Raw genomic sequence first — 15,783 nt, 5'->3', positions numbered from 1 at the left:
GACATCAGTGTTGCCTCTCAAGGCCGACATCATAACTCATTAAGGCGATGTTAACATTTTTTTTATTGCATCAGTTTGCAATGCTGCTTGCTGTGTAACTCGACCGGTCGCTTTTATCGCGAATGAGGCGTTCGGCAACCCGCCGATGGTCTAAAGCGCTGCGTCGTGATTACTCCGTGTCGGCGTGGTGGGCGGTGGTGTTGAGACCTCGCTCGCTGACTTTAAAGGTTTATAAACCTTATACTTTACAAGTTTTACACGTAGTAGGACTTTCGCGACCAATATTATTCACAATAAAGGTTTTTGGGTTAGATCGTGTAAGTATAAACATGCCATAACCCTCCACCACCTGACACCCAGTAAGGCTTGTCACGTAAACCAAACGTCTCTCTCTGTGTCTATGTGTGTGTCTCTCTGTGTGTCTGTGTGTCTTTCTCTGTGTGTCTATGTGTGTCTTTCTCTGTGTGTCTCTTGTGTTATCTCGCTGTGTGTCTATGTGTGTGTCTTTCTCTGTGTGTCTATGTGTGTCTTTCTCTGTGTGTCTCTTGTGTTATCTCTGTGTGTCTATGTGTGTGTCTCTGTGTGTCTATGTGTGTCTCTCTGTGTGTCTCTTGTGTTATCTCTCTGTGTGTCTATGTGTGTGTCTCTCTCTGTGTGTCTCTTGTGTGTCTTTCTCTGTGTGTCTCTTGTGTTATCTCTCTGTGTGTCTATGTGTGTCTCTTTGTGTCTCTTGTGTTATCTCTCTGTGTGTCTATGTGTGTCTCTCTCTGTGTGTCTATTTTGTGTCTCTTGTGTTATCTCTGTGTGTCTATGTGTGTGTCTCTCTGTGTGTCTATGTGTGTGTCTCTCTGTGTGTCTCTTGTGTTATCTCTCTGTGTGTCTGTGTCTGTCTCTCTCTGTGTGTCTCTTGTGTGTCTTTCTCTGTGTGTCTATGTGTGTCTCTCTGTGTGTCTATGTGTGTCTTTCTCTGTGTGTCTCTTGTGTTATCTCTGTGTGTCTATGTGTGTGTCTCTCTCTGTGTGTCTATGTGTGTCTTTCTCTGTGTGTCTCTGTGTTATCTCTCTCTGTGTGTCTATGTGTGTGTCTCTCTCTGTGTGTCTATGTGTGTCTTTCTCTGTGTGTCTATGTGTGTCTCTCTGTGTGTCTATGTGTGTCTTTCTCTGTGTGTCTCTTGTGTTATCTCTGTGTGTCTATGTGTGTGTCTCTCTCTGTGTGTCTATGTGTGTCTTTCTCTGTGTGTCTCTGTGTTATCTCTCTCTGTGTGTCTATGTGTGTGTCTCTCTCTGTGTGTCTATGTGTGTCTTTCTCTGTGTGTCTCTTGTGTTATCTCTCTGTGTGTCTATGTGTCTCTCTCTGTGTGTCTCTGTGTGTCTTTCTCTGTGTGTCTCTTGTGTTATCTCCGTGTGTGTCTATGTGTCTCTGTGTGTCTATTTTGTGTCTTTCTCTGTGTGTCTCTTGTGTTATCTCTGTGTGTCTATGTGTGTGTCTCTCTCTGTGTGTCTATGTGTGTCTCTCTCTGTGTGTCTCTTGTGTGTCTTTCTCTGTGTGTCTATGTGTGTCTCTCTGTGTGTCTATGTGTGTCTTTCTCTGTGTGTCTCTTGTGTTATATCTGTGTGTCTATGTGTGTGTCTCTCTCTGTGTGTCTATGTGTGTCTTTCTCTGTGTGTCTCTGTGTTATCTCTCTCTGTGTGTCTATGTGTGTGTCTCTCTCTGTGTGTCTCTTGTGTGTCTTTCTCTGTGTGTCTATGTGTGTCTCTCTGTGTGTCTATGTGTGTCTTTCTCTGTGTGTCTCTTGTGTTATCTCTGTGTGTCTATGTGTGTGTCTCTCTCTGTGTGTCTATGTGTGTCTTTCTCTGTGTGTCTCTGTGTTATCTCTCTCTGTGTGTCTATGTGTGTGTCTCTCTCTGTGTGTCTATGTGTGTCTTTCTCTGTGTGTCTCTTGTGTTATCTCTCTGTGTGTCTATGTGTCTCTCTCTGTGTCTCTGTGTGTCTTTCTCTGTGTGTCTCTTGTGTTATCTCCTTGTGTGTCTATGTGTCTCTGTGTGTCTATTTTGTGTCTTTCTCTGTGTGTCTCTTGTGTTATCTCTCTGTGTCTATGTGTGTGTCTCTCTCTGTGTGTCTATGTGTGTCTTTCTCTTTGTGTCTCTTGTGTTATCTCTCTGTGTGTGTCTATTTTGTGTCTTTCTCTGTGTGTCTCTGTGTTATCTCTCTCTGTGTGTCTATGTGTGTGTCTCTCTTTGTGTGTCTCTGTGTTATCTCTCTGTGTGTCTCTTGTGTTATCTCTCTGTGTGTCTATGTGTGTGTGTCTCTTTGTGTGTCTATGTGTGTGTCTCTCTTTGTGTGTCTCTGTGGTGTGTCTCTGCTTGTGTGTCTGTCTGTGTGTCTCCGTGTCTGCTTTATCCCTCTCTCTCAAATTTAGCACTCTTTGGAAGAACGTAATCAACCAGGTAGGGTGTTGACTGTTATGTTAGCCGACTCTCTGTGTTGTATTGCATTATATTTCTAAGTTTACTAGGTTTGTTTTTTCTCATTCATTCGTACCTGATGATGATTGCTTGTGTTGCAATCGAAACGTCGTATTCTATTATTTAATTAATTTTCTTTTTACGTTACTTTACCAAAAGAACCAAAAAGTAATTAGTTATTAGTATAGTGTGTGGTGTAGTGTATAGTGTAGTATACTGCTTCAGCCCACTGGTGTGTTGGACAGTAAAACATTGTGTGGATTTACTCTCCCACACACCGGTTGACTGAAGTAGTATATAGTACTAGCTTCTTGCCCGTCCAAGGACACGGGTGTATTGCAGTAAACCTGAAACTTGTATAGTGTTGTAAGGACGAGCAGACTTCTTATGGAGGCACACTCTGTTTATTGTATTATTTCCTTATACAATGCTTAACACACACAGAGGGATATTCGGTCCCCTCACCCGATACCCTAGGGAGGTACAGCCTCCGGACTTGGCGGGACTCACACGTCTACCGCTAACCTCCTTGATACCTAAGGAGGTACAACCTCCGGACTTCGCGGGACTCACACGTCTACCGCTATCCTAGTCCTCCGGCTAGGACCTAGGGGAGGCTATCTGACCCACCGCTGGCCCGGTGGGTCCTGACCACTGGGTATGCCGAGCCTTAGCCCTTAGAAGGGCTGAAAGGCTGGTCCAGGGTCCTAGCTAGGCTTCAGCCCAGTCTTCTGTCTTCGTGCAGGGAGAGAACTCCCCCAGGTCCGTTGGGTCACCCGTCTTATACCCCTTCGTGGCCAGGTAGAACCAATCATACATTCCCACGTGGAACCGTCTGATTGGTTCGCACCAAACCCTGGCCACGATCCGTTTCACCTCGACTGACCCCAACCGTTGTACCCAGGGGTAATGCTGCACCGCCCTGGTGGCAACGCGGGTTACGCAACAGCGCGTAGTTAACACCTCTACATCACCCCCACCTTCGGAAGCTCCAGCCGTCCCGGCTGCAACAATGGGAAACTCCGAAATTACCAACGGTAGAAGAATTGTGAGTGTGCCTCACGAACAACAAGAACAATTAAGCTCCTATAAATACCCCCCCTTAACAACATAACGTATGTACAAGGCACAAGACATGCCAAAAAAAACATAACAACCGGCGAGATTTCGCGCGCGTGCGTTTCGCGGGGCCATCGTAGGGGATGGCAGGCTTCGTCGGCGGCACAAGGGAAGGAGGAGGATGAGCCAGAGCATCCGGTGGGCCTTTAGGCATCTCCACGGGGACACCTGCTGCTCCACGGTCCATTGAGGCCGAACGTGGCCTGCATGGAGCCGTCACTCCCACGTCATCTGCAGGAGGAATAACACGCCTGCGCTGTGGGTTAGGCACCAACGGGGCAACATCCGGCTCGTCGGACGCGTCGCACACTCGGCCCCCATGTCGTGTGTGTTGTGGAGGGACGCGTGGCGTGACGAAGGGTTTTAACCGAGAAGGGTGAACGCACCAGCGACGCCGTCCCCAGCTAATTTTAACACATTGGGGACGCAGGACTTCCACTACCTCAACCGGGCCTCGCCATGGTCTGAGGAGTTTGGCCGATGTGGACACCGGCACCTGGGGGCAGTGGAGCCATGCCCTGTCTCCCGGTGCCCACCGATGCGTGTACGACCGAGGGTCCCGCAGTCGCAAATTCGCCCGTTGGCGGGAAGCCGAATTTTCAATGGCGGCCTCCCGTGCCTCGGCCAACTTACGGAGGTTGAATCGCAAGTGGTCAACGAGCTTTGACTTTTGCGGTGGCTGTTCGATTTCCAGCCGAACGTCGGCGGGAGGAAAGGCATCCCTGCCGTACATTAGAAAGAACGGGGAAAATCCCGTCGCCGCGTGAGGTGCCATACGGTATGCGGCGAGGACCCCCGGAACCTGCAAGTCCCAATCGAGGTGGGATTCATCGACCTGATGGCATAACATAGCGGTGAGAGTTCTATGAAGGCGCTCCACCATGCCGTCGGTCTGGGGATGGTAGGGCGAAGTGCGCACTTTCTTAGTGCCCAACAGGCGGCACACATCAGTCAGCAAGGCTCCTGAAAAATTTCTTCCCTGATCGGTCAGCAACCGTTCTGGTGCACCCTTTTCCAGGACGTAGCCTTGAACAAAGGCGTCCACAACGGCCGCCGCCGACTGGTTGGGGAGGGCCCAGGCCATAGGCCACCGTGTAAAATACTCTACCCCAACCAGAAGGTACTTATTACCCCGTGGCGTAGTAGGAAAAGGGCCCAAAATATCGAGAGCCACCAACTCATTTATACGAGAGACCGAAATGGGTTGCAGGGGTGGGCATGCCGGTTTAGCCGGCGGTTTACGTTGCGCACAATGAGTGCATCCCAGCAAAATGTCAGTGACGTCGCGCAGCATGCCCGGCCAGAAAAATTGCAACCGCAACAACCCAATGGTCTTATGAACACCCAGGTGCAATAAACGCTCATGCGCCGCCCATACGGCCTTGCATCGCAAGGCGGATGGCACGACGATTTTATGTTGACACGAGTCAGCATCCCAATGCATCAACAAGCCGCGCTTCATGACAAATGAATTAAATTTGCCCTGTCTTGGAACCGCATTATTCGCGTGGCGACGCAACCTCAATAACGACATGTCCTCGCCCTGGTGCCGACCCCATTCGGCCAAAGTTAGCCCCAGCAAATCGTCACTGGCCATTGGATCTGCATGATCCAACATCGGCGCTGAGGCGGCGGGAAGTGCGGCTGACACCGTTGTGAGAGGCGCGACCTGCGCAGGCAGTGGCGGCTTACAACGGCCCGAGCCCAAAAAACACGCACATTTTTGAGCCGGCGGAAGGCGAGACAACGCATCGGCATTCGTGTGTTGTGCACCGCTACGGTAAGTGACATTGAAATCGTAGTCCTGAAGGACTTCGAGCCACCGAGAAAGCTGCCCGGACGGTTGGTCAACCCGAAGAGCGTACTGTAAAGCCGAATGATCAGATCGCACGGTAAAATGCTGACCATACAGGTACGGCCTGTATTGCTGAATAAAAAAAACAATGGCCAGCAGCTCACGTCTGGTCACACAGTATCTTTGTTCAGCAAGAGACAAGACTCTGCTACCATAGGCAACAACCCTTTCAATGCCATCAACTTTTTGTGACAGAACACCCCCAATCCCCGTATTGCTAGCGTCGGTGTCCAACACGAATGGCACGGAAAAATCGGGGTACGCAAGGGACGGTGCCGTCACGAGCGCGTTCCGCAAGGAGTCGAACGCAGCCTGTTCTGCGTCCCCCCAATGAAACGCCACCCCTTTTGACGTAAGGGCGTGGAGCGGCTTGGCAATCGTCGCGAAGCCAGCAACAAACCGGCGGTAGTACGACGCAAAACCAATAAAACTACGAACATCGCCCGCAGATGTAGGGGTCGGCCAATGTTGAACACATTTGGTTTTTTCAGGGTCGGTAGAAATGCCCGAGCGGCTAACTATGTGGCCCAGATAGCGCACAGACTCACGCAGAAGGTGACACTTCTGCGGCTTGAATTTCAAGTTAGCGGCCCGCATTTTCAAGAAGACAGCACGCAACCGTTCGATGTGTTCGCCGAACGTGCGGCTAAAGACGATGACGTCGTCAAGATAAATGAGACATGAGTCCCACTGGAGCCCAGCGAGGACCAGCTCCATGAGCCTCTGGAACGTCGCTGGGGCCGAGTGGAGACCCATGGGCAATCTATTAAACTCGAAAAGGCCCTGTGGTGTCCGAAAAGCAGTCTTAGGTTTTGACGATTCGTCGAGGGGGAGTTGCCAAAACCCCGACAGAAGGTCCAAGGTGGAGAAATAGTGCGCCCCTGCCAGGGCATCCAATGACTCGTCCATACGAGGGAGAGGGTAGGCGTCCGCTACCGAGATTTTATTTAGGCGCCGAAAATCAACGCAAAAACGGAGACTTTCATCGTGCTTTTTGACCAGCACTATTGGAGCACCCCAGGGACTAGTGGAGGGAGAAATTATATCGGCCTTCAGCATGTCATCCACAGCCGATTTAACATGCTGTTTCTCCGCCGGGCTAAGCCGAAACGGGTTTTGTCGAATCGGGGCAGCGTCACCAGTATCAATGTGGTGACGCAGCAGCTTGGTGCAGCCAATATCAAATTTAGATTTACTAAAGACATCGGAAAATTCTCGCAGAAGAGCGCGCAATTTAATTCGCTGCGAATGAGACAGATCACCCGTGTCTGTGCAGAGCGCGTCCAACCATCTCTCATCCGATTCGGAAGGAGGTGGGACCTGCGGCGTGTCACGCACGTGTCCCGCGACTCCGGTCCCCAACGGCACCGGGGTCGCGTGAGCGAGCACAGTTCCTTGCGGAATGACGGTTGTGGACAATCCGACATTCAAAACCTGCAAGAACGGCTCCCTGTCGGCTGCTACGAGGGTCTGTGCAGCCACCAAATCTAACCCCTTAGCAGCTGCGTTTGAAGGCCCCAGCAAAATGCCATGTGCCGAGGCCTCCGGGGCTAGCGGTTTTTTAAGTTGCAAGGGCACGAGCATTTGTGTCCCTGGCGGAATGCGGACTGTGCTCGCAACAAACGCCTGCACCGAGGCACTAGCCATGCGCGGATGTGAGGGTGTGGGCAAGAACGCCATCCGTCGACCCGACGGGAGTTCGATGCAGCCTTGATCTACAAGGATCTTAATAGGCATTTTCGCGAGAAAATCAGTGCCTAACAAACACGGCACGGCGAGGGAAGAAGAGACCAAAATAGGCCCTGCCAATTTAATGTCTCCAATCGAAATTTGCGCCCGAATTTGCCCAATAATGCCAAGTGAACTGCCATTAGCGTCGAAACACGGGATAGAAACTCGTTCCAAGGGGCGGCATCGTACGGGCAGTATATTGTAAATCAGATCCGAAATGATCGTAGCCGACGCACCAGTATCGACCAACACGCGAAATTCCACACCCTCGATTGATCCGACAACCACGGACGAACCTGCCGTCGCCGCGACTACCCTATGGGCCAACTCAGACCACTGCCCAGGTCCGAGTGGCCGCGAACAAACGCCAGAATACCCCCCATCACACGCCGAATCGCGAGCCCTTCTTATGGTGCGTTGCAGTGTGTATGGTGTGAATGAGGGCCGAGCGTGAGAGGCGTCGCGACTTGCCTGGTTTTGCCGCGATGCCGTGGACGTCCTGTAGTCCTGGTCCCGGGATGCGGAGGGGCGTCGTCGAGGCGCACGGCAGTCAGAGGAGATGTGGCCTCGTCGGCCACAGTTGAAGCAAGTCAAGTCGCCGCGTGGAGCAGGCCGTCCCCGCTGCTGGTCGTTGCGGCGACCAGCGTGGTCGGACGATCGCCGGCCCGTTGACCTGGTCGCCATGAAGGCCCGGTCGGGGGAGAACTCGGCATCCCTGCTGGCAGGCTCCGACGTCGAAGCCGAGGCGGCGATGGTCGATTCCGTGTGGAGCAGCAGATGTGCGTGGATGCACCGAGCGGCTCGTAGCGAGCACATACTGTCGTCGTCCACCGCTTGGATGACGATGCGCAGCTCGCGCGCCAGCTCCAGCATCTTCTGGATAACGATGGCATCGATGGCCTCGTCGTCCATGCGAGGGTAACCCGCTCTTGCCATCGCCAGTAGAGCGGTCCGGAATGCCAACGGAGACTCTTTAGGGCGGCGTCGCCTGTCGTAAAATCGGCTGCGGACGTCAGATGGAGGCCCGTACACGTCGGACATCCGTCGAAGGGCCGATTGAAGAGTCGCCCTTTGTTGCCTGGGGATGGTGAGGAGCGAGGCGAGAGCGTCGTCATCCAAAGTGGCCGGTAGTGCTCGGAGCGCCTGTGCGTCCGACCAGCCCACCATCTCTTGGTGGCTCAGGAAGCGACGCTGGAACGCCGCCCAGTCGCCCCCTTCAGATGTGAATTCTCGGAAGATGGGCAGGCGTTGTTGGAGGGCGGACGTCGTCTCCCCCTCAGCTTGTACCGTCTCGAGCCGGAGATCGGCGATTTCCCGGCCGATAGAGTCTACTGTACCGTGTCGGTACAGTGATGACGCGGCGTCCGCTGAGAAACTTGAATTCGCAGCATCGCGTGCTGATGACGTTGCGGGTTGTGATGGGCCCCCCGCGTTCCCAGGATGCCCCTGGCTTACGCTTCCGGCGGAATCACGTGGTTCCCCGGCGGGAAAATCAAAATGTCTGCCCTGGCCGATGGCGGGAACGTCTGCCGGCGGTTGACTCGGCCTGCCCGCAACCTCCAAGTTGATCTCTTCGAGAATGGAGGCCGCGGCGTGTAGGAGTTGAGCGAGACGGCCGTGTGCTGCCCTGAGTCCGTCCCCCATGGCAGGGGGAGCAACCGGCTGCTCAACCGGTGGCTGGGCGGCCGTCAACGCGGCAGCGTTTTCAGCGGAGCAGCCGGTGCATGCAGGTGAGACAGCATTATTTTCGTTCTGGCTCCGCGCGTGGGCTGAACTTCTGGTTTCCATTTCCAACCACTTCTGACTCCAGTTATAGTGTTGTAAGGACGAGCAGACTTCTTATGGAGGCACACTCTGTTTATTGTATTATTTCCTTATACAATGCTTAACACACACAGAGGGATATTCGGTCCCCTCACCCGATACCCTAGGGAGGTACAGCCTCCGGACTTGGCGGGACTCACACGTCTACCGCTAACCTCCTTGATACCTAAGGAGGTACAACCTCCGGACTTGGCGGGACTCACACGTCTACCGCTATCCTAGTCCTCCGGCTAGGACCTAGGGGAGGCTATCTGACCCACCGCTGGCCCGGTGGGTCCTGACCACTGGGTATGCCGAGCCTTAGCCCTTAGAAGGGCTGAAAGGCTGGTCCAGGGTCCTAGCTAGGCTTCAGCCCAGTCTTCTGTCTTCGTGCAGGGAGAGAACTCCCCCAGGTCCGTTGGGTCACCCGTCTTATACCCCTTCGTGGCCAGGTAGAACCAATCATACATTCCCACGTGGAACCGTCTGATTGGTTCGCACCAAACCCTGGCCACGATCCGTTTCACCTCGACTGACCCCAACCGTTGTACCCAGGGGTAATGCTGCACCGCCCTGGTGGCAACGCGGGTTACGCAACAGCGCGTAGTTAACACCTCTACACTTGCAAGCGAAAAGCAGACCGCGACGTGATATATTCATTGCATCAATTCGTGTGCAATTTGTAAGGCCGCGGTGACACAGACCTATTTCATTTGAAGGTTATAATCCCTCGTTCATCACGACGTCCTTTTTACTTCGATGTCTCAACAGCGTTACGGAGATCACGTGATGACGTGCGGGTTCTGCCTTTGTAGCGAGGGGTGTGAGTTGACGCCGAGGAGGGGGGAGGAGACGCCTCGCCCCCCCCATGTGGAGTGACGTCAGCCGCTAATTATGAATGGGGGGGGGGTCCATTTGGAGGACGTCACCTGTTCATCTGTTCATGATTATTAATTAGGGGGCTGTTCGATGTGGAGTGACTCCACCTGCTCATGATTTTCAATTAGGGGGGGTTCTATATGCGGAGTAATGTCACCTGCTTATGATTATTAATGAAGGGGGGGGGGGTCCATGTGGAGGACGTAACCTGTTCATTATTATTAATGAGGGGGGCTGGTCGACGTGGAGTGACGTCTCGCGCGTCACACACTGACATTCTTGGGTAAATATAGTCGTAAATATACGTTTTTATTTTAAGGTCACGCGCAGTGTTGTTATAGACGAATATGTTTAAGTTTGTTAATGTTAATTGTGCTTGTGAACCGCTGCCAACGTACCCAAATGCTTGGTTTACTCTTTATAGAATTAATTACTGAATGACGTCTTTAGAGTGCTTCAGAAAGTCATTTTTAAAGTCCTTAAAACGTCATGAAACCGTTTGCCTTGTGTTGGAGACACATCCCGGGGCGCGTCGTCTTTGGGTGTAGCTTACAAGATAATATAAACCTCATATTCCCGTAACTTTTATTGCGGTAAAATATAAAAGCAATAACCACGCAGTGGTATGTTCAAATACAGTATTCTCAGAAAGTTCATACACAGTAAAGGTACTCTAGTTATTGTTCACATTGGCGTCTTTAAATGAGTCGTGTTTAAGCTTTTAACCCTGTTTTGCATTTAAATATAGAATGTGAAGGGTCTAATTTGTAATGTAGCGGTGTACGTATACATATGAAATGAGCGACTTCAGCAACATGTCGTGTAGAGCAGCGGTCCCCAACCTTTTTTCAAAGAAGCTCTCCAGCGACGTTTGTTTTTTACTAATTTTGGATAGAGTTAGCTTGTGGGCTTACCAAAACTGTGACTGAGACAAGTGCGCAGTGCGGGAAGGAGGCAAAAAAGTGGTAAATAATAAAATAATGGGCGGGCCACGTGTGGACTCACCGCTCACCTCCTGCTGTGCGGCCCGGTTCCTAACAGGCCGCGGACCAGTACCGGTCCGCGGCCCGGGGTTGCGGACTCCTGGTGTAGAGGGTACTTCTTTATTACTCACGGCACAACACAGGCCAACACTTGTTCTTCCTCACACTGAATATAACTCTAGGTATTAACACCTTTACTGGCTACACGCACAGCCAATCACTCGGCGTGGTCCCATTGCCCTCACTTGGCCACGCCGCTGGCTGGCGGCGTGACGATAACCGCGATGGAACCCACACAGGAGACCTTCCACGTGGCCGGACGACGGAGAGAGATGTCGGCGAGCAGCGACGCACCCAGGACCCCACACACGAGCCCCGAGCCCTGGGTCCGCTCCCCCTTATATCCCCCCAGGTGTCGCTAGGCCCCGCCTCCGGCCACGCCATCTCATGGAATCTTGAAGCAGGTTCCCGGAGCATCTTGGCTAACCCCACCTGTTACCTTTGCCCCAGATTACACCTCCTTCTCCGATTGGTTGGTACTTAACTGTGCCCCTACCCGTGATTCCCTTTCCAGCCAGCAGGTATCACCCTGTCATTACACATGAACAACGGCCCTTTTTGTCAATTCACTGCTGTATTAGGGCTTCCACACCCCGCGCGGGGGTTGTTTGACCATGCTGGTCAGTGCGGGATTGGAAGCAGGGAGTATAGATGCGGGAGTATAGAAGCGAAGTATTTTACAACAGTGATTTTACTTCTGTACTGCCCCTCTGCTGCATTTCTGCCTGCAGGGTCATGAGCAAGCAATTTGCACCATCTTTACCTGTCGAGTAACACTGTGTAATGTATATATATACATACAGTAGTATTGCAATGTTTACACTTCTTAATCCGGGAAAGCTACACTCAGTCTCAAGGTTCTTTTTCAAAAGGGTACTGCCAAGTTTTCGAAGTAGTGGTAATTTTTAAGCATTGGAATGTTTGGCCAACACCATTTACGTTGTTTGGGTGCTTTTTTTTATTGCTGTGGGAGGAAACTCAAGAACCCAGAAGAAAGCCATGCTAAACGGAGAGAACTCCACGCAGAAAGATACCCAGGTCGGGAATTGAACCCATATTCTTCTTGCTTAGATGCAAAAGTGTTTTTCCAACTTTGCCATTATGCCACGATAAAAGTACCCGTTGAAATACTGGTAATAAGGCTTGTGCTTTGTTGTTTCACGTTGTTAGACTGTATACCGGCGGGCACAGCCATGATCCAACGGGGACTGCCGGGCGGGCGTGGATGGCCCGGAGCGGATCTGAGTGATGCTTCGTTTTCTGACGAGAGCACAGGTCTCCCCTTCAGGACTACAAGGTGACATCGACGCGTCCAGATGAACCACAACCTCGCCGGGTTGACGGTGTGAAACTGGGTGTCACTTTTTAACAATGCAACAATATTTGGTTTTAGAAAACAGTTCTGTTGAAATTTAATGAAATGCAGAGACACGTGTGTACAGCCCTTCTGTCAATACACGTCTGGATGAGGGTCCCACCAAAACCGTGTGGGTCCATGAGGGTCATTTCACCATATTTCATCACGTCAACAAGTGCAGGTTGGTGAAGGTGAGGCGCATCGGTGTTGCATCATAGTACGGGACGATAGGTTTTGGTGCGCCGCTGACAGCCCTGTGTGAGATGTGTGTGTCAAGATCATTTAAAGAGGTTTTATTTTCGTTAGGTGAGGGAACCCAGGGTGTGACAGGGTAGGGAAGAAATTAAGTTGATGGTGTGATAAAGGTGCATATGATCAGTTTTTAGATTGACAGTCCCAGGCAGAGTTAAAGAGAAAGTTTTTTAACCTACACTTAAATCATCAATATCAGCCATAGTCATCCACAGCTGGGTGAAGGACTTGAATAGAGGAAGCGAATTAGGTGTGGTTTGATTTACCAGCACAGGCGATGTTTCCGAGCGGATTGTCAAAGAAAATAGAACAAAGGTTGAAGAGTTCACGATGAAGGCTGGTATCAAATTGAGATCAATAGAATAACACTTGGATTAGAGAGCAGGTTGGTAGTCATAATTTTGCTAGTTAAGAAATATTCGTGAGGTTTGGGCAGGACATGTCGCCTGAAAGTATCATGGCCAACGATTAAGACTAATGATGGGAGTGGTAGCCAACGGAGGGAACGTGTCTGAGCATATGCCCACTGTGGAAATGGAGCAATGAAATCGGCTTGTGTGTAGCTGCTAGTGTGGATTGTTACATTGAAGGCCTTAAGCAATGGATAGTCCATGGCTGATGATGATGATGATGAAATAGGATACTTTTCAGCAGTTAATTAGAAATGTGAAGAAGGCATTGGATAAAGGTCTCAGCAGCAGCAGATGAGGCAATGAAGTTTATTCGGAACACGTCGCTTGTTTGCGGAGGAGCAGGTTGGCGGTGGAGCGAGGTGTGCCGGGACCCAGAGGGAGTGTGGGGAATGGGCTGGGCATGGTGGGGCCCATGTTTACGCCTCAGTGGGTCCCAAGTCCGCTCCCTGGCCATGCCTCACCCACGGCGACTCGCTTCCTCAAGAAAAAGCCTCAGGTGACCCAGCAAGTGCATTTGTACGGCTCAGGTGTCTATGTATAAGAATAGGTTTTACCCTTTTTGGCAATAAAAAAACAGGTGTTAAGATGTTAAAACACCAAACAGAAACCTTTTTGCAAGGAATTGTCTGCATGATCCTTGTGGTGAACATGCAAACAAAAAAACATGCTCTGGTAGTATATGCATTGTCTTTGAAACTGATTGGTCCACACCAGAGACAGCTTTCTTTAGAGCCTAGTCTCAAACAGTGAACACTATATGTGGTTAATGCGGACATGATTCTTTGCAAAAAGGTTTCTGTTTGGTGTTTTAACATCTTAACACCTGTTTTATTGCCAGAAAGGGTAAAACCTATTCTTATATTTTGATAGTGGCAAGGGAGGTTCCATGATGCAGGTGTATATGGTTTGCAGATACTACAGATTCACACTACTATACAATCACATATCTCAAGTGAGCGTTAAACTCGCACCGCTAGAGAGACGCTATGAATTCAGAAGCTTCACACTGCCGTAGAGTGTACAGCTTAACACCACCGCAGATGTTATAGATTGACATCGCTTTAACTTGGACTGGATTCACACCACAATAATAGATGCTACAGATTCACACAGTGACACTCTAAATGCACCTCGTGTGCAAGAAATTATACATTTATGAATTTAATGATGATCCTTAATCAAAGTAATGAATTGTTACATCATCAGCCATGATATATGATCTACCCACTGCTGGCAGAAGTGCCTCCAATTGAAGGAGCTCCAGAGAGCCCATCTCATGGGTATTTGGCCTATTCTTCCATGCTTGCCAAATGCCGTGGAAAGGTGGGAGCACCCAGACTTTACCCCCACCAAATGCGACCTGCCAATCAACTAACTGTGTTGCATATAACTATACTGGGTGAAGAGATGCAGGTTTTGGTTAGTGGGAGTTCGAATTGATCCAGCAACCTCTATATGGCAAGTCCATTACGTCACGGCAGCCCCCCTTTGCTTCTCATTTCAAAGAAAGGATAAACGTGTTATGTTCATGGCTAGACATTTTTGTATGCGGTTTTCAGCAATGCAAAAAAATCCTATTTTAGCAACTCTAATAGAAACATGCAAACACACCCAAGAAAGGATGCATACTTTAGGAAGGATCCATAAGCTGTCATTCTAACACAAGTGCCATCATCGCCCGAGTACTTGGTATAACGTAAAAAAAAATAAACACTCAATTTTTTTAGAAGTAAGCGACATATCGAGTAACAATCCCTTTGCGCCCCTTGGGCTTCAGACGGACGTCCATGTGGGCGCCAGCGTGGCCAGGACGTCCGCGTCGTCGGCAGCGGCGCTGCAGCGCTTGTCTCGGTTTGAGGAGAAGCTGAAGGCGCGGGTGACGGGGCCCACGGCGACGCCGGGCGCGCGACGCCAGCCCTCGGCCTCCCCTTCGCCGGGGGCACCACCCACCGTGGAGCTCGCCGTGAGCATGCCGGGCGACGAACTCAGCGGCAATGGCAGCCGATTCCTGAAAAAGAAGAAGACGACGATGATGATGACATCTACGCCGGCAGAATCATTGGGGAACACAGGTGCCTCAGTGAATATCTCGTCAACTTTCGATCACCTGAGTAATGGGGCTAGAGGGGTGATCCCAAAAAAAACTAAAACGGAGGTATACACAACATATATATGAAAACTAGGTTATACAAATGTACCTATTGGTTACCTACATAGGTAATTAAAGCATTTACATTATAATTTTATTGTGTAAAGGCCCATAGACTTGTACATAAAGACCATTATACTTTTGTAGAAACTTAGAGATTCACATGGACACCCATAGACTTGCATAGAGACTCATAGACTTCGTAGCCCTGACGATGACTGTTTCTCTCTCAAATATAAACATTCCCACTGTTTCTTTCCAGCGCTCTTGAAATGTGGTCGCATTCAAGCACTGTATACAAATCCAAATTGTACTGTTTTTGCAATTGTATTGCATCGTGTATGCAGAGCCTCCAAGGCCCACGGCGTCGGCTGCCCCTCGCGAGGATGCGTTGTGCAACCGTGACACAGCCCGGACGGGCGGTTCTGGGGCCAGGACTCTGACGCCTGTGGGGGCTGTGGACAGCGACGAGGAGGAGATGCGGCGGCTCCTGGGCAGCTCTTTTGAGAGCCACGACTCTGAGCGGAAGCACGCGCGGAGCCCGCAGACTCCCACCAACCGCAACCGGGTACGAGCACGTAAACTATAAAAAAGTTACGTAGAAGGGAAACAATTAAATAATAAAAATATAAACCGATAAAATTCTCACGACGTTTCGACTGCAACACAAGCAATCATTTTCTTGCTGTGGTTTTCACACCTAATGATGATTGCTTG

General features: G+C 50.6%; 1 protein-coding gene across 5 annotated transcripts in view; it reads left to right on the top strand.

The window, feature by feature from the left end:
- The first annotated feature begins 146 nt into the window (after positions 1–146).
- The window catches only part of LOC116951891 (uncharacterized), a 25,430-nt gene continuing 9,793 nt past the window's right edge, over positions 147–15,783 (top strand). The window contains exons 1-5 of one of the 5 annotated variants that reach the window (XM_032970716.2): positions 147–227; positions 12,066–12,192; positions 13,254–13,413; positions 14,695–14,989; positions 15,414–15,634. In XM_032970716.2, the coding sequence (XP_032826607.2) occupies positions 12,089–12,192; positions 13,254–13,413; positions 14,695–14,989; positions 15,414–15,634 (780 nt within the window). In that variant the 5' untranslated portion in view covers positions 147–227; positions 12,066–12,088. Of the gene's footprint in view, positions 318–9,226; positions 11,934–12,065; positions 12,193–13,253; positions 13,414–14,694; positions 14,990–15,413; positions 15,635–15,783 lie in introns of those variants that run through there. The other 4 variants (XM_032970715.2, XM_076073944.1, XM_032970717.2 and 1 more) reach the window with 4 other exon arrangements.

This window comes from Petromyzon marinus, chromosome 44, assembly GCF_048934315.1.
Source record: "Petromyzon marinus isolate PM22_M1 ecotype Great Lakes invasive population chromosome 44, UKy_Petmar_22M1.pri1.0, whole genome shotgun sequence".
Taxonomy (NCBI): Eukaryota; Metazoa; Chordata; class Hyperoartia; order Petromyzontiformes; family Petromyzontidae; genus Petromyzon; species Petromyzon marinus.
The sequence above is the reverse complement of the archived record's forward strand: the minus strand, read 5'-3'. Positions and strand labels throughout refer to the sequence as shown.